This window comes from Giraffa tippelskirchi, chromosome 4 (genome assembly GCF_054371585.1).
Source record: "Giraffa tippelskirchi isolate mGirTip1 chromosome 4, T2T-mGirTip1v1.2.pri, whole genome shotgun sequence".
Taxonomy (NCBI): Eukaryota; Metazoa; Chordata; class Mammalia; order Artiodactyla; family Giraffidae; genus Giraffa; species Giraffa tippelskirchi.
The window spans coordinates 8,303,679-8,322,068 of record NC_137278.1 but is presented as its reverse complement, the minus strand read 5'-3'; the positions used below and the strand labels follow the sequence as shown (position 1 = coordinate 8,322,068).

The 18,390-nt window shown below is 55.7% G+C and overlaps 1 protein-coding gene across 5 annotated transcripts; it reads right to left on the bottom strand.

Moving 5' to 3' along the window:
- Positions 1 to 8,957: 8,957 nt before the first annotated feature.
- AK1 (adenylate kinase 1) lies at positions 8,958 to 17,767 on the bottom strand. 5 transcript variants are annotated; one of them, XM_081587103.1, is made up of 7 exons: positions 17,559 to 17,767; positions 15,526 to 15,564; positions 13,977 to 14,012; positions 13,647 to 13,810; positions 12,737 to 12,853; positions 9,448 to 9,639; positions 8,958 to 9,197 (listed from the first exon to the last, which is right to left on the bottom strand). In XM_081587103.1, exons 2-7 carry the CDS (start codon positions 15,530 to 15,532, stop codon positions 9,129 to 9,131), a joined length of 585 nt encoding a protein of 194 aa, XP_081443229.1. In that variant the 5' UTR covers positions 15,533 to 15,564; positions 17,559 to 17,767; the 3' UTR covers positions 8,958 to 9,128. The 5 variants fall into 5 exon arrangements, with proteins under 5 accessions (XP_081443229.1, XP_081443228.1, XP_081443230.1 ...); XM_081587102.1 differs by having other exon boundaries at positions 17,714 to 17,767; XM_081587104.1 differs by having other exon boundaries at positions 12,812 to 12,853; positions 17,714 to 17,767.
- Positions 17,768 to 18,390: the final 623 nt, after the last annotated feature.

Genomic DNA, 18,390 nt, shown 5'->3' with positions numbered 1-18,390 from the left:
CATCTGAGCTTGGAGAGGACAGATGGCCCTGGGTGAGGAGGATTGCTGTCCGGAATGGGTGTCGGGGCATCTGAGGCCGTAATGGGGACCCCACGGGAGGCTCCTCTCAAGCTTTCCTCCCGGGAACTTTCCTGGTGGCCCAGTGGCTAAGACTCCAAGTTCCCAATGCAGAGGGCCTGGGTCCGATCCCTGGTCAGGGAGCCAGATCCTACATGCTGCAACTAAGACCCCATGCAGTGAAATAAATATTAAAAAAATAGAAATAGAAAACACCGCCCTCCCGTCCACCCTCATGCTACTAATCCATCCCCTCTCACACGGTAAGCAAGACCCACTGGGTTTCTCTAGAAAGTGGGAGAGGCCTAGGTGGACCCAGGACATGCTTGAGGGTGACTTCCAGGGAGAGAAAAACCTAAGGAGGGCCTGGAGCCCTGAGCCCAGAGGCCCGGTGGAGGGAGGAAGTTTGGGGACCCGGGGCTGGAGAGGGGGTCACCCCAAAGCTCCCATAGCACCCTGACGCCCCCACCCCTCAGCCAGTCTCATGGTGTGTGACTCTCTCTGCTCGACTAGCAGCCCCTCGAGGGCAGGGACTTGGATGTCTCTGCTCCACTGTTTCCCCAGCACAGAGCCCAGGAGGACCTTGTGGTCCTTAAGACTTATTGATTAAAAGCACGAAATTCCCTGGAAGGTAAGGCAGGAGTGGAGCCGAGGACGCATAGGGAAACTGAGACACAGAGAGGTAGGCCTTTGCTCCTGTCGCCAGTGGAAGAGGCCAGTCCCCGGGCCGGGATGCCTGTCCTCAGGGAGTTTCACAGTCACCATGCCACCATCCCGCAGGCAGGGACTGACCTTGGGTTAGTGGTCTCCTGTTTGCCCCCCAGATGCACGCCCCATTCCAGTGGACACATCTATCTCCTCCGGCCTCCCCACCCCCAGCCCCAGCCCTGCACAGCTCAGAGAGGAAGGAGCCCAGAGGATTCACTCTTCTGGCTCCTTCCCCGCAGGGTCACTTCAAATTGGTGGCCTCTCTGCTCCGGAGGCCACAGCCCTGGCCTGGCCCTCTCCACCCAGCCCTTCAGGCTGAGGGTAGTCACGGGTCATGGCCGCTGCCAGCCCCGGGCTTCGGCACTGTCCCTCGTGACTTTCCTACACCCTGCCCACACCTGTGTCAACAGACCCTTCATTCCACTCTCCTCGAATTGTCCCGCTGGAGCGTGCCGTCTGTTTCCTGCTGGGGCCCCGACTGATACAGACGTTTTCAGGTGCCGCCTAGCCACACGCCAAAGAGACAAGCGGCCAATAGCCAGGCGTCTGGGCCGGGCCCCCACCGTGGTCAGGTGCCCCTTCCTCTCCACTGCTGGCTGGGAAGACCGGGGCTGCAGGAGCGGATGGAGCACGTCTACCCTGGCCGCGGGCCACCAGAGGAATTTCATGCGGCCCCCAGGGACCCCCCACCAGGCGGCGGGCTGTCTCCAGCACCGGCCTGGAGCCAGGAACTGTTGAAAACAGCAGGGCCAGACCCGCACAGGCAAGGGAGAATGTGGGTGCAGGGAAAGACGGCACTGGCCTGGGAGTCAGGGTGTCCAGCCTTCAGGCAAGACCTTCACGTGTTGTGATAACTGAGGAGAATCTGCCATATAACTCAGGGAACTCTGCTTGGTGTTCTATGGTGACCTAAAGTGGGGAGGAAATTTAAAAAAGAGGGGCTGTATGTCGATGTATAGCTGATTCACTTTGCTGTACAGTGGAAACTAACACAACATTGTAAAGTGACTATACTCCAATAAAAATTAATTAAAAAAAAAATTCTGTGTCTCAGTTTTTACCTCTGTGCAGTGGGAGGGCAGTCTGCTGGCCAGGAGGAACTAAAGCCCAAAAGAACAATCGGAATCACCCCACCACCATTCACACGGTTGCCCCGTGCCAAGTGCCACCTCATGGCCACTTTAACGGGCTGAAACTGTCGTATCCCCATTTTACAGTGGAGGAAACTGAGGCTCAAGTGTGCAGGACCACAGGGCTGAGGAGGAGGAGCAGAGGCCAATTCTAATCTGGGCCTGTCCTTCCTCCCTTGACTTCCAGAACATTCCATCCTGATTTTCCTCCCACCTCCCTGGTTGCCTTATCTGCCTCTTCTCTGGTACCTCCCCATCCTTCCTTACTTGGACCCTGGGTCTCTTCCCTTCTCTGTTTATCCTCACTCTCAAGTCCGATTTTCTCAAATCTTTGACCATGATGTCATATCCCAGCACAAACCCTGGGACTCAGACTCCAATAATTAAAACAAACATTTTGTGAATATATATATATATATATACCCTTAGGATGGGCATTCACCTTGTTCATTTTCTTTCAAATACTGATCACTAGACACCCTATTGATTTCATCACCCACTGTGGGTCTTGGGCATAGAATATAATCCCCTAGATGCTCGCTACTCAAAGTGTAGTCTTAGCGTCTCCTGGGAGCTTCTCTCAGGCTCTGCCCCAGACCTGCTGAATCAGAAGCTGCCTTTAATCAATATCCTCAGGACATTCATGTGCACATTCCAGTTTGGGAAGTACTGTTCTGGGTGCCCTCATCCAAATAGCTTTAAAGGCCATCCGCACACTGGCGGCTCCCAGCTTTGTGTCTCCAGTCAGAACTCTTCCCTCAGGCTCAGACTTCACGAGTCCAAAACTGGGCTCTATTCGTCCTCTGCCAACTGTTCCTGCCTTCGTCTCCCCATCTCAGACCATGACAGCTTCCTCCTCTCGTTGCTCAAGACTTAAGGATGACCTTGATTCTTCCTGCTACATCATTGATCCAACCTATAAGCACATCCTGTTGGCTCCTCCCCAGACAAATTCCCATTGTTTGTGGGGCTCCCACCAACCCACAGCTACCATCCTGGCCACCACAAGCACCTCATGGAATATAACAGTCACCACCTCACTGGCCCTCCTTACTCCCACCCTTGCTCCCAGATCATTCTGCACACCGTAAAGAGAATCTGTTAAAACCAAGTCAAGTTCCATCCCTCCTCTGCTCAGCGCCATCTGCAGATAACCATCTCACTCAGTGTGAAAGGCAGAGCCCCTCAAATGGCCCCCGAGGCTCCCCTGTCCCCTCTCTGACCTCTACTCTTCCCCCACTCACTCAATCCCACTCAATCCATGCCAGCTGGCCTCCTTGCTGTTCCTGGAAGGCACCAAGCACATGCCCACCTCAAGGCCTTTGCACCTGCCATTCCCTCTCCCTGAAACTCTGTCCCCCTAGATAACCACTGGTCTTGCTCCTCATGCTTTAAGTTGCTGATCAAATGTCACGTGGTCAATGAAGGCTTCCCGTTGCATTTTTTAAAATAGTTTTATTTATTTATTTGTTTTTGGTTGTGCTGGGTCTTTGTTGCTATATCTAGTTGTGGAGAGCGAGGGCTACACTCTAGTTGCAGTGTGTGGGCTTCTCATTGCAGTGGTTTCTCTTATTGTGGAGCGCGGGCTCTAGGGCTTGTCCCATCGCATTTTAAGCAGCCCTCTCCCCACACCAGTAATTGGCCCCTGGGCACATATCAACCTCTGACAATACTGTGTGTGTGCTAAGTCGCTTCAGTTGTGTCTGACTCTTTGCAGCCCTATGGACTGTAGCCTGCCAGGCTCCTTTGTCCATCGGATTCCCCAGGCAAGAATACTGGAATGGGTTTCCATGCCCTCCTCCAAGGGATCAAACACACATCTCTTATGTCTCCTGCATTGGCCAGGATTCTCCAGGCAAGAATGCTGGAATGGGTTTCTGTGCCCTCCTCCAAAGAATCAAACCCACATCTCATGTCTCCTGCATTGGCCAGTGGGTTCTTTACCACTAGTGCCACCTGGGAAATCCGCTGGCATGATACATATTGTTTATTTGGTCTGTTTCCCTCTTTAGAACAAAAGTTTCATAAGGGTAAGGGCCTAAGCTTTGCTGCTGAATCCTAATCGCTTAGAATAGTGCCTCGCCTATGACGGGTATTCATTAAGCGTTCGTGTAATAAATGAACAAACTTAACCAATGGGCTACACAACCTGGGGTCCCATGGGGTGTGATTCTGGGTTTCCAGGGTGTGTGTGTTGGAGGCATTCTGCACCCAGGGATGAGGGGTCTCTGAAGAGGGCGAATGACTCCCCAAGGGTACAGGTAACCAGGTTCAGAGGTCATGCCAGACTCTATTCTAGAAGAGTGGGATCCCTCTATATCTCCCTCTCTTTCCCCAGGAAATGGTACATGCTGCCTGCTGGGTGATTCTGACCTTCTTGATAAAACCCGACCATGCCCAAAGTCTAGATGATCATGCCTGTGACAACCATCTAGAAGGCAGAAGGATTCCACTGGGCTGGGATTCTAGAACCTCTGTGTTGTAGGGACTCCGAGTTCATAGAAAGGGAAACTGAGGTCCGAGAAGAGATGAGACTCTCCAACACGCCATGAACCACGGTGGGCAACAGAGATGGGAGACCCTGCACCACAACCCCCAGAAGGGGCGGAAGCTAGAGAGGCAGGTGAGGGTGCCCCAGCCTTGCTGTGTGATCTGGGGCAAGCCGCACAACCTCTCTGGGTCTGCTTGCCAAAGAGGAAGCCCTGTGTTGGCCAGCTGCGCATGTCCAGTGGGTCTCTGCACCCCGCCTCTGAAGCCCCCCCACTGTGGAGCCGCCAGGCCTTCCTGTTTACTTGAGGCCCCTCTCGCAGCTGGGAGGCGACAGCCTTGGCCTCCTCCGCTCCCCGCTTCCTTCCTCTCCCACTTCAGTGCCTCCGGCCAGGCCCTCAGGGCCCCCGAGGCCAAGACTTAGGGGCGCAGTACACGGGGGCAGGGGCATCTGAGGATACCTCCCTACCTGAGAGCGCTTCCTCTCTGAGACCCTGAGGTTACAGAGGGGCTGCACTCATCCTCTGGATGGTTAAAATGTTCCTGCATCTTGGGAGGGTCCCCAGAGACCTGAAGAGTGACCATTTCTACAGTCTCGGATTGGCCATCACATCGCCCTCTCAGCCCGCCACTAGGCGATGAGCACACACTGATCCTAGAGATGCCCCCTCCTCCCACCCCTTCCCTGGGCTCCCGCCTCCACAGGGCAGCCCCTCTCTGAGCTCCCCAAAGTAGGGGGCTGTGGACCAGCAGCTGGGGCCTCCTGCCCAAACCAGACCTGCTGAATCAGAGTCAGCTTTTCAGCAAGACCCCAGGGAGATGCGTGTGCAGGTTACAGCTAGAAGCGCTGCAGGTCTGACTGTCCTGTCTGGTTTAAAAACTCTCCCTGGGACTTCCTCCCGTGATCCAGTGGTTAAGACTCCGTGCTGTCAAAGCAGGGAGCATGGGTTCAATCCCTGGTTGAGGAACTAACATCCCACATGCTTCACAGTGTGGCCAAAAAACAAACAAATCTTTGTGAGCTTGGTCTATTAGGTATTCCTGCCCCAAAGCCTTCTCTTGAATCTACGAAGCCTCTACAGCTAACTTCCAGTTTACAAGAAATTCAAGGGGTGGGGTAGCTGGTTAAACACCACCACAAGGAAGAAACAGAAGAATCTGGAAAAAGGAATTTTCTGCAGGACAACTGGTCCCTTCACAGTCAGTGTCAGAGAACAGGAGACCTTCGAGGTTAAAAGAGGTTTCATGGAATCACAACCAAATGCTGTGTGTGGTCCTGGGTTGCATCCTGGTTTGACCACAGACATATTTGGGGGACCATTGGGGAAAATTACATGTGGTCTGATTATTATCTATCACAATGTTACTATTAACCTAGTGTTCTTGGACCTCTGAGTTGTGGTTATATAGGAAAGGGTCCTTACTTATTGTAAAGTCATACTGAAGTCAGACTTTAGGGGTGAAATGTTTTCATATCTGTAATTTACTTAAAAGTGGTTTGGCAAAAGTAAAACAATGAGTATGGAAAAATAGTGCCAATTACTAAATGTTGGTGATGGGTATATGGAGGTTCATTATATTATTTCCTCCAGTTTTCAGTTTGCTTGAAAATGTTCATTAAAAAATAAAGCGCTGGGACTTCCCTGATGGTCCAGTGGTTAAGAATCCCCCTTGTAATGCAGGGGACATGGGTTCAATCCCTGGTCAGAGAACTAAGGTCCCACATGCTGCAACGGAGATCCTGCGTGCCACAACTAAGACCCAACGCAGCAAATAAATAAATATTAAAACATACTAATTAAATAGAATGTATATGAATTAAAATATATTAATTAAAATCTATTTTAACATTTATTTATTTGATGCATTTGGTCTTAGTTATATACATATATAACTAAGATATATATATATACCCACACACACAACACACATATCTTTCTGAGCTTCCATTGCTCTGAGGGGAAAGTCTTAATACTTGGGTCAGCATTCAAGGCCCCAAGAGCCTGGCTCTCCACCACCCTCCAGGCCTGTCTCTTGCTACTGCCTCCCCTCCAGCCTGTACTCCTGTCCCTCTAAGGCTTCAGCCCTCTGCACGCTCAACAGGTCCTCTCCACCTCTGAGGCTCTGCAGAGAAGTCCCCCCTGTCCTTCCAGGCCCTCTGGTTCCTAATGAAACACACTCCTAGTTTCCTTCAAGGCCCTACTCCAGAACTCCAGCTCAAGGAAAGCCCCGCCACCAGGGTCCCCTCTGAGTTCTGTGTGCTGAGCTGCCCAGAGCTGGTCTGGATGGAGCAGCTCAGGTGGAATTTTGTGAATATGGCCACCCTTGTTCCGAGAGCCACCGCACATGGACCAGGGGGTTTGTGACCCCATCTTGCGAGCACAGCAGTTGCTCTGGAAAGTAGAATGAACAAATGTGAACAAAGGAAACCCTCACAGGGAGGTTTGTGGTGGCAAGGATGGGGTGGAGCTGTTAAAAATGTGTTGTTTTTTTTCCAAATTCTCAGGGTTTTTTTTTTTTTTTAATGAATAAAGTGATTCCATGGTGAAGAGTTTGGGTCAGCTTAGGTTTTCATAAACTAAAGACATACCTGAATTAATGAAGCTATACTTAAAAAAATAAAGATAATGAAGGTGATTTTGTCAGGTAGATTTCTCTTAGCTTTGTATTATTTGGGGCATATTTTTCCACTCACCCTCATGCTGATCACGACAATCTCGACAGAGGAGGTACGTGCATGCCTGGGTGTGTTTTATTCCAGTTTGACAGATGCTCAGACAGTAAAGAATCTGCCTGCAATGAGGTAGACCTGGGTTCAATCCCTAGGTTAGGAAGATCCCCTGGAGAAGGGAATGGCAGCCCACTCTAGTATTCTTGCCTGGAGAATTCCATGGACAGAGAAGTTGGGCAGGCTACAGTCCATGGGGTCTCAAAGAGTTGGACCTGACTGACTACACTTTCACTTTCAACAGATGCAACATGGAGACCCTGAGGTGAGAGGTCACAGAATGAGTTGGGGCTCCCTTGCGTGCCCCAGTTGGCATGGCTCAGAGACTAATGAGCCACAGAAGACTTCAACCTGTACCCCGCCCAGGGCCTCATGGTGCGGGCCTCCTAGAACCTATCAATTCAGTTCAGTCGCTCAGTCGTGTCCAACTCTTTGCCACCCCAGGAATCGCAGCACGCCAGGCCTCTCTGTCCATCACCAACTCCCGGAGTCTACCCAAACCCATGTCCATTGAGTCAGTGATGCCATCCAACCATCTCATCCTCTGTCATCCCCTTCTCCTCCTGCCCCCAATCCTACCCAGCATTAGGGTCTTTTCCAATGAGTCAACTCTTCGCATGAGGTGGCCAAAGTATTGGAGTTTCAGCTTCAACATCAGTCCTTCCAATGAACACCCAGGATTGATCTCCTTTAGGATGGATTGATTGGATCTCCTTGATCTCCCCTATACTATTATCTACCGATTTCATGTTCTTCTTTCAATAGACTCACTTTTTATAACTTAAATATGTTTATTTTAAAGGAAAGTTTAAATAACGACTGTAAATGGAAAACCAGCCACACTTGCCATAAATAGAAGGGGACACACACAGGTTGCCATCATCCCACCCAGGATTCTGTCCCAGCCGGGGGTGCCCTGCTGGAGGCTCTCTTGGCTTTCAAGGGAGCCAGCTGGTCTTGGGACAGGTGTTAGGGACATGTGAGCACCGAGGGAGACGCCCTCTGTGATGAGGTCAAGGCGTGAAAGAGAACAGAAGGGGGAAGATAGTTCTCCCGGGGGATTCTGGGTTATTCTGAGGCATTCCCAAAGCATCTCACCCTGCTCCCTGGCGAGGCTGCTCTGGTCTGTGGTCCCACAGGCCACGGTACTGACCACTCACACCCCTGGGTCAGTGCATTCTCGTCCTAACCTTGGTGGAGGGTAGGGAGAGGAGCACTGAGCCTAATTCAGATTTGGAAATGGGCTCAGGGAGAACAGGTTGTGACCAGTCCAGGGCTACATGGTGGGACATCCTTCAGGTCTCACTTCCAGGGAGGCACCCCTAGGCCATGACCCCCCATTCATTCCCAGTGCCCTGTCCAGACCCTCAGAACCAAGGAGGCCAATTCACTGCCCACGTGGCCAGCTGATGTGTATTGCCCTCCCTGCCTGGGAAGCCCCCACCCCCACCCCCAGCCCATGACCATGCTGCCTGTTCCAGCCCTGTTCCCAGCGAGGGTTCGAGACAGAAAACATGCTCAGAGAGCGAAGGGGCTCAGGGCCAAGGCCTCACAGCAAGGATACGGGGAAGTCAGGCCAGGGCCCAGCTCTGCCTGACCATGAGCCCCTGAGAGCAAGGACCCCACCTCCATCACCCAGCGTCCCCCGGCCTGGCACAGCGTGGGCCCAGCATACCCCTGTGTGAGGGTGGTTTTCCACTGCAGCAAGGAGAGGGGTGCCAGCTGAAGTGGGTTAAGAGGGGCCCCGTCGAGGAACCGGAGGGGGAGGGGCTGGGGACTCAAGGCTGGGGCGGCCACGCCCTGTGAATCAACCCTGATAGAAGCAAAGAAAAAGGAATAAAACTGAATGTCCTTGGAAACTCCTTTAGTGCTCAGCTGTCCATGAAAACAGGATAAAGTGGCTTCCTCTGCCTGTGCTCAGCCAGGCAGGGTGGAGGCGCTGAGCTCAGGCCAGGAAGGCCTCGAGTCAGGACGAGGGTGGGGCAGGGCTCTCCACTGGGGAGGGGGCTCCAGCTTTGCTACTTGAGGGCGTCCAGGTGGGTGCAGACCTGGGAGAAGACATTGTCCACAGAGCCTTCGGCATTGACCTGTAGGGAGACGGGCTGTGAGGGCAGGATGCCTACGGGGCTTGGTAAGGGGGCTGGGTGGACCCCACCAAGGCAGGGGGCTGATCCCCCCCAGAGGCCAAGCCAGGCTCCCCAAGCCCAGCCACAGTGGACAGCAGCCTCTTGTCCAACCAGTGAGGGAAACCAAGGCCCAGACAGGAGGGCTGTCCCAAGGTGACAGCAATTGGAAGCTGAGCCAGTCAAAGACCCAGGTTTTCTCTCGGGCCCGCACCTTGCGAACAATGCCGCGTTTCTCATAGAAGGCGATGACGGGCTCTGTGGCCTTGTAGTAGGTTTCCAGACGCTTCCTGATGGTCTCTTCGTTGTCGTCCACACGTCCGCTGGTCTCTCCACGCTTCAGGAGACGCTTGGTCATGGTCTCAGGGCCGGCGTCCACATACAGCAATAGCGTGGGCTGTGCGATCTGTGAGCAGGGTGCTATTTACAGAGGGTCCATTCCTGCCCCCTGGGGCCACCTTCTCCTCCACTTTCCACTTCTAAGGCCCACCTGAAACCCACCCAGACCTTCCAGCCCTTCCCCAAGGCAGCCTGAAGGACCTGCCTCAAACCAATCTGCCCTGCCCCTCCCCTGCTCACACCTCTTCAATGGCTCCCCAGTACCCTCAGGAGAAAGTCCTAACTCCTCACCTGACCTGCCCTCCTCATCTCGTGCTCCTCATGCCTTTGCTCTCCTGGCTTCGGCCACATGACTGGCTGTGGTCGAGCTCTCATCCCCACCTCGCCAGGCCTCTGCTCGTTCTGGGAACCTCAGCCGGAAACCCTTTCCCTCAACACCAAGGGCTTGCCTTCTGATTTGAGCTAAAATCTCATTCCTCTAGGGCAATCTTCTCAGATGCCCCCTCTCCCACCCCAACCACGATCCCAGCTCTCTGGGATGCTCTCCCTGGTGGCTCAGACAGTAAAGAATCTGCCTGCAATGCAGGAGACTCGGGTTCGATCCCTGGGTAGGGAAGATCCCCTGGAGAAGGAAATGGCAACCCACTCCAGTATTCTTACCTGGAGAATCCCATGGACAGAGGAGCTTGGCGAGCTATAGTCCATGGGGTCACAAAGAGTCGGACAAGACTGAGCGACTAACACGCCCTTTCACTTTCTTGCAATCAGTTCCCTTTACTTCTGCCTTGAGCTTGTCTCAGGAGTGTGTGCGTGTGTGCTCAGTTGCTTCAGACTCTGCAACTGCATGGACTGTAGCCCACCAGGCTCCTCTGTCCATGGGATTATCCCGGCAAGAATACTGGAGTGGGTTGGGTTGCCATTCCCTCTTTCAAGGGATCTTCCTGACCCAGGGATCAAACCTTCATCTCTTGCAGCTCCTGCATTGGCAGGCAGAGCCATGGAACCACCTGGGAAGCCTTGCCTCAGGAGGGCCTCTGGTTATTTACTTAACATCCCTCTCCCAGGCAGGCCTGGAGCCCCTAAGAGCAGGTAGATGCATCTTATACCTGCAGGGCTGATGTGAACCTGACAAAGGAACAAGAGCTGAGTGAAAGGGCAAGGGGCTGCTTAGCTCTGGCGGTTCTCAACAATATCACTGTCATTGGAACAAGCATTTCATCTGCGGAGAAGGTTTGGAAGGACCAGGTAGACCAGTCCTCCTTCAGTGAGGCCCTGGCGCCCCCTGGTGGCCAGAGCCAAGTAGACCAGGTGTCCAGAGGCTGGAGGTCACAGTGGAGCTGGGCCCTGTGCCAAGTCCCGCACCCACTGTATCACCCACAACAGCCCCAGGAAGGATGGGGTCTTTCATTGACCACATTTCTAGACATGACTGTCACGGCCTGAAGTGATGCCACACAGCTAGTACTTCGGGAGATGCTCAGGGCTGCCTGGCATCGGACTTCAGGACCCATGGCCTCCTAGCTCGAAGGAAGCCCAGCCAATCCCCATCTCACAGATAGCGAAACTGAGTCCCAGGCCAGGATAGACACTTTCTTGAGGTCCTTCAGCCTCTTATAGGTCGAGAAATACGATGTTAGGACTTCCCTGGTGGTCCAATGGCTCAGACTCCTTACTTCTGATGCAGGGGGCTCAGGTTCGATCCCTGATCAGGCAACTAGAACCCATAAGCTGCAAATAAGAGCCCAAATGCTGCAATTAAAGAGCCCATGTGTTGCAACTAAGACCTGGAGCAGCCAACAAAAATTTTTTTAAAGAACTATGGTATATTCTTACTGGGTGAGGCTCAAAGATGTGGAAGCCCAAAGATGGCCCATTCTCACAGAGATGGGCAGTGGAGATGGAAGTCTGTTCTACCCCAGCCCCCAAAGATGTTAGGTCCTCCCCATATATGGCCCTGCTGCTGAGAATTGCCCCCGAGTCCCCATCCACCCTTGCTGACCTCTCCCTCCTCCTAGGAACTTGCAGTTTCCTCTGTTTCCCCATATGGCCTGTGACATCAGAGGTATTGGCATATATCAGAGGGGTGTGTATGTGTGTACACTTGTGTATGTATGTGTGTACATCTGTGTATGTGTGTGTACATGTGTACAATCTGTGTGTATACCTGAGTACATCTGTGTTATGTTTACGTGTACGTGCATACATCTGAGTGTATGTGTATACGTGTGTACATCTGAGTGTACATGTGTGTGCATACATCTGTGTGTATATACATGTGTGTATGTGTGTACATCTCTGTGCGCACATGTGTGCATTTCTGTGTGTCCCTGTATTGGGATATTCTGCACCCTGCTTCCTTGCACACATGTTGCATGAGTGTGTGGGTGTCTACACCACATGCCTGTGTACATGTGTACATATGCCTCTGGCCTTGTGCATGCGTGTCTGTTGGTACTTGTGTGTACATGTACCTGTGCTTGTATGCCTGTGGTCACCTGCCTGTACATGTGTGTGTTTGGGTGAGGTGTTCCCACCCTGGAGAAGATCCTCCTGGAGGGCACTTGTGCCAGGCAGCCCAGAGCCCTCCTCCTCAAGGCCGTCTCTGTCCAGCCAGACTTCCTGTGGTGCCTGGAAGGGGACTAGACTCCCGCCATGGTATTCAAGACCTCAGCCAGGCCTGAACCTCCCTCCCCATGGTATTCCGAGTCGCCCTGCCCCACAGATTCTGTTCTCCCCACATCCCTTGACCTTCGAGCGCCATCCACGCTGTTTCCTGCCCCTCTGACTGTGTGTTCACGGGGTGCCAAGCCCCACTTTGGAAGGGTGCATTCTCTCTAATCCCCATGCTACCTTTCAAGGATAACGTCTGTCCCCATTTTGCAGTTGGAGACATGAAGGTTCAGAGAGGCAGAATGACTGGCCCAAGGCCTCAAACAGCTGAACGGGAACCCGCGGCCAGGTTTGTGAACTGCCCAGCTTGCTGCCTCCTCTTTCTACTCATTTCCCTCTAGACTTCAGAAAGACCTCCAGAGAGTCATCCTGGTCTTCCTCCTTGCCCACCCTGCCACCCTCCGACAGTCAGTCTATCTCTCCCTCTGCTCAAAACTGCCCATCACAGCAGCTCCTGCCCGCCCCGTGTCACAGCTCCCCAGGGCTGCACTTACCCTCCGCTCAAACTCCTCCCCCTGCTGCACCTCCCGGGGGTAGCCATCAATCAGGAAGCCTTTGGAAGTATCTACCTTGGCCACCATGGCATCTCGGAGCATGTCCAGCACCGTCTCCTAGGGGCGCAGCAAAAGAAGGGGAGGTCATGAGCCCCTCTTCTCCAGGCCCCGCTCGAGCTCTGCACATGCCGCCCCACAGTCAGAAATGCTCTCTGCCCTAACACAGATTTCCCAAACAAGCCACCCTCTCCAGGAAGCCTTCTCTGAATTGTGAAGACTTGATTGATTGATCAGGCCATACATTCATTCATCCATTCATTTCTTCATTCACTCAATAATATGACTGGGCCCCTCCTTCCAGCCTCCTGTCTGAGCCCTGAGGACACAGCTATGAACAAAGCAGACCTTCCCTGTCCTCAACACACTCACAGTCTGCTGAGGGGACAGACCATTACACAGTTAATTTATAGTTTCCAAGAATGACATGGGTTATATTCAGGCAAAGAAGTGGGGGCAGCTGGAGTCTAAAGTTGGGGGCGGGTCTTAGCCCAAATCTGAGGGAGTCAGCAAGGTCTGAAAGCTGAGGAAGAAGAAACATTCCAGGCAGGAAGGAGTGTGATGAATGTGAGGGGACAGAAAGGCCGGGGTGCTGGGAGGGTGGAGAGCTGGGGCCGGGGGTGAAGACTCGGGGGTGTGGGGAGGGGTGCTGAAAGGGGTCGGCAGGCAGGTCCTGGAGGCTCTTGGGAGCTTCTGGAAGGAATTTTCTGCCAACGGCAGTGAGGACCCTCAGGAGGGTTCAGAGCCAGGGAAGGTCATGTTCAGCCCTGCTAGTGTGTCATGGGCTTTGCTGGCTGGCGTCTACGCAGGGCCACCCCCACCCCCACCCCTCGTCCCGCCGGGGCCCACTCACCAGTGGCACCAGCTGCCCCTTCTCCATGATTTCTGACAGCATCTTGCCCCTAGCCGAGCCCGAGCTGACCTCGGCCCGCAGGAGGTCTCCGGTGGAGAGGTGGGTGTAGCCGTACTTCTGGACAATCTTCTCACATTGGGTGCCCTTCCCTGAGCCGGGCCCGCCTGCAAGCGCCCACCCATTCAGAAGCCCCAAGAAACGGGACGCCTGCTCGGGTCACCCAGCGAGGAGGGGGGCAGAGCCCAGGGTGCCCCCCAGGCTCAGGCTCCCACCAGGGGGCCTTTGAAGCCGCGCCCTTCTCACTGCCTCACCCGCCTGCCTTGGACTCACCCACCACAAAGATGATCTTGGTTTTCTTCAGCTTCTCTGTGGGAGAGAAGAGGGGAGCGGAGCTCAGTGAGTCACTGGACTAGGAGCCAGAGGCAACTCTGGGGTCCTGAGGCCTGTGCTGAGCCCCAGGCAGAGGGACGGACACCACTCATATTCACGTCAGAGAGGCAGATGAGTCAGCCCGGAGCAAGGGATACGGGGCGAGGGAAAAGCAGAGACCGGGACAGGCCGGGGAGGTGAGGCTGATCCAGGCAGAGATACCCGCAGGGACCAAGGCCTGGAGGCCACGGGCTCTGCACAGGCCGTGAGGGTGACACTCAGGGGCTCGGGTGCCCAGCCTCATGGCCCCTCCCTGTGGGTGGCTGGACCAAGGCGTTGCGTCACCTCTGGCTCTAGAGTCTTCCATGATGCGGGGGTCTGTCGCCGAGCAGCAGGCCCCCATGGTCCTGGTCTGCCGTGTCCCCCAGCCTTCCCCTCTCAGGCTCTGGGCCTGCCCATCGCCTGCCTCCCCTAGGCGGTACCAGTGTGGAGTTGGCAACCACAACATACGTTGTCCTGGAGACGGTTGCTGGGGAAGAGGGCTGCGGTGGGCACATGGAACCCTTGCTTGGAGAGGGCGGGAGGGAGCTTGCGTTTCAACCTCCGCCTGAGAACTCAGCCGGACGGCAGCCCCACCATACAGAAGGGACCGATGTATGGAGGCAGGGGCCTGCTGGAACTGGGACAGGGGAGCTCTTCCCAAGCTGCCCAGCCTTCCCCGCTTCTCAGGGAAGTAGGAGCTCACTGTGTGCCAATGGGGAGGTGAGCTTGGCAAGCTCCTGGGGGTCTTGAGGAGCTGCTAGAAGAATGACTTCCATGGGCTTCCATCGTCTGCGGCCGTGTGAAAGGGCACAAGCCTGGGTGTGGGGGGGGCAGCCACAGCCCAGTGGCACCTATGTTCAGAGCCCCGGGGATGGAAGGATGACTGCCGGCCTCAGGCGGCAGCAGCAGCCGGGCCCACTGGGCTCCTTTAAGAGCCGCCCGGGCCAGGGCCCAGGGCCAAGGATGGGATGGGTGGTGCCGCCAGGAGGTGGGCCAGCCGGCGCTCTGCCCACGTCTCCCGGCAGGACCCAGCCCGCAGGAGCCAGGAAGGCCCAAGACACCCTGAAGATTCAATCCCACTGGTCCGGGAGAGGGGCAGGAGCGTGTCCTTGTTTGCCTTGGCATTTGCACGCTTGGGGCCTCTCCGGAGGGCAGACCTTCCCTCACCAGCACTGCGCCCCCCTCCAGAAGGAGCCAGAGATTCAGCTCTATAAATACCAGTGTAGGAGGTGAGCTATGGGGCCCTGAGAAACCTCAAAGAAGCCTCATTCCTTCTAAAATTAATCTTGGAGCTGGTACATCCCGCAAGAGGCCCGAGAAAGATGTCGGAGGCCCCCAGACAGGTCCTTATGGTAGCCCCAGAGCTACCTCCAAACCATCCCCATGTGTCTCCCAAAAGCACACCCCTTTAACAGATGGGCACACTGAGGCCCAGGTTGTGAGCGGGCAAGGAGAGGCGCTTCCATACCTTCCATCCTGCCACGATCCGGGCCGCCGAGTCAGCGCTCTGCAAGACAAGGGCACAGGCAGCCGAGTGAGGGGGGTTTCTCGGACATTCAGCCTCTGCCCCCGGCCAGCCCCCCAAGGTGGGGCCAGGGCCTGGCCTGGTCTTCTGAGGGTGGAGGGGCCTCTGGGGGCAGGGAAGGCCCAGGAGGCTGGGCGATCTTAGCGAAGTCACCTTTCCTTGGAGTGCCTCCACTGCCTCACCTATCACAAGCAGGGCGGGCAGCAGCCCCTCCCACCCTCCCGACAGCGAAGACGACAGCCAGAGGTGTAAACAGCGGCTCCTGCAACCGACAGCCAGAGGTGTAAACAGCGGCTCCTGCAACCGCTGAACTGTTTCCCTCCCAAGTCCCGGAAAACAGGCCCTGGGTCTTGCGTCTGCCGGACACCTTGACAACGCTCCCCAGAGCGGGAGGAAAGCTCGGGAGGCAGGAAGGTGTCCTCATCTAGGAGGGGTTTGGACCAGGCTGCTCAAAGAGACACAGAAGCCAGAGCGGAGAGAGCTGTGGGTCTGTACTTGGTCCATAGCCTGCACAGTTCTCAACTGAGCAGGTCTCCCAGCTCCTGCCCCTATAATGTTGCACCCAACACCTGAATGTCCTTCCCCAAAGAGCTATTGTTGAGGACTCAGTTCAGGTTCCACCTCCTTCAGGAAGCCTTCCTGGACTCTGCCCTCCACTCCCACACTGGCAGGTGACTGGCCTCCAGCATCGCACACACCACGCTGTACTGGGCCTCTCTGCTATACTGCAGGCCTGTGTCCCACCCCTCCAGGCCTGGCCCTGGCTGAGCATGGGGCTGGGGGCCTCATTGCATCCTCACAGCCGTCTTGGGAGGGAAGTGAGGCTTGGGGAGGAGGAGAGACCTGCTCCAGGGCCTGGCTGGGATCACACTGGGGGCGGCGTTTTCTGCTGCCCTGAGCCTGGCATCTGCTAGGTCCTTCAGCAGCTCGCTGACCATCCCGCCCCCCCGCCATGGGGTATGAGCTATAGCCTCTTTCCTGCTGAGTGTGCTGAAGGAAGGCTAAGAGCTGCCAGTGGCCCTCTGCCGCTGGTGGGGGAGGGAGAGGGTCCCCCGGCCTGGGACAGCCTGTGGCGACGCCCCGAGGAGTGGCCTGGACCCCGACCCCACCCCTCCCCGCCCCCTCCTGGTAACCCAAGCCCCTCTGCCATGCTGGCACCTGCCGCTTCTTGGTCCAAAATAACCTGGGTTGTGAGGAGTCCTCACAGAGGCCAAGGGTCCAGGGCAGAGTTGGGTTACGGGCTCAGCACCCAGGCCTTATAAGGCCCCCAGGTCAGGACCACGGCAACTCCTAATATGACTGGGTGGTCTGCTGAGGGGCCCAGGAGGCCGAGGCCCAAAGGGACCGCGACTTCACCTCAATCACAAGGCAAGGCCAGGGCAAGAGCCAGGCCTCCCAGCTCCTGACCAGAAGCAGCCTTCTCAGTGGTTGGCAACTGGCTAGGGTTCAAGTTCCAACTTGTATCACTCAGCTGTGTGATCTTGGGCAGCTGGGGTCCCCTCTCTGGGCCCGAACCTCCAAGCCCAGTCCAGCTGCTGCTGGAGGGTCCCAGGTAGGTAGCTGAACAGCACTCAGGAAAGGCCCCACGGGCTGGTTCAGGGCTCCCTCTGAGCCCTTGCCCTTTCCGGAGGCTGGGGCAGGGGGCCAAACATCCAGGGGGCTTCCGGTCCCCCCAGCACTCAAAATGACACGACAGGATAGCTCTTCGCAACACTTAGGCTGACTACTCCCAGGTCCTGGGGCAGGGAGCCCAGCTACAGTTCCCCTTCCTGGTCCCTAGCTGAGACAGGCCAAGGGCAGGGACCCGGAGCCCCAGGAGTGCCAGTGGGACAAAGGGGTGACTGTCGTGGAGGGAGAGCTACACACACACACACACACACACACACACACATACACACACCCATCCACAGGACACACACAGTGTGGCACAAACACCCAGCACAGAGCCTGGGGAATACCGCCAGGCAGATACTTACAGATCACAAGCTGGGATACGAACACAGCCACACGAAGCCCGAGGAGACCCGACACACACAGACACGCAACCCCCCCCAGGTGCGTGCAGCTTCCCTGCTCCCAGCAGGGGCGCCCCCCCCCACGTGCACAAGCACACACATGGGCACACACTGACCTGGGGGAAGGGTGAGGGTGGGCACAGGGGCCAGTGCGTGCCCTGCCTGTCTTCGCCAGCCGCCCGCAAAGGCCACTATTTATAAGGCTGTCAGCAGCGCGCGGCATGCCGGGAGCCAGCGCTCTGTGATGGCAGGGAGGGAGGGAGGGAGGGAGGGAGGGAGGCAGGGAGGGAGAGCGGACAGGGAAGGGAGCGGGCACTGGACCAGCGCGGAGCTCCGATGGGAAGCCAGGCCATGCACCCCCAGGCGGCCGTGCCTGCACACGCTTACTGCACTTTACAGCTTCCCGAGGGTTTTTCATTCCTCTGTTACTTCCACTGTACCTGCATCACTCCAGGGGGACCGGGCCGGGCTTCTTGTATGGGGAAGAAGCTGGGGAAGCTGACACCCAAAGAGGAGAAGCTCTTTGCACAAAATCCCGCAACAAATCGATGGCAGAGAGAGAGGCCAGAACCAGGGGTGGAGGAGACCAAGGTACGTGTTCTGGGGGCTCTGCTGGCCAGACAAGCCCCTAACCCCTCCTCAGATCCTGCCCCAAAGTCTCTGGGCCAACAGCCACCCGGAATTCCTCCTTCTCTGTTGGAAGGGGCCCCAAGAGCTTCTCTAGGACTGTAATTCCCCAGAACTCCGAAGATCACCCACATACGCATCTCCCAGTCGGTGGTTGTGTGTGTGT

Coding starts and splice junctions, on each gene's coding strand:
- AK1 (XM_081587100.1), bottom strand. CDS start 14,418: ATGGGGGCCTGCTGCTCGGCGACAGACCCCCGCATCATGGAAGACTCT. Junction 14,013..14,360: donor GGAAGACTCTAGAGCCAGAG/GTGACGCAACGC, acceptor TCTCTCCCACAG/AGAAGCTGAAGAAAACCAAG. Junction 13,811..13,976: donor CAAGATCATCTTTGTGGTGG/GTGAGTCCAAGG, acceptor GGGCGCTTGCAG/GCGGGCCCGGCTCAGGGAAG.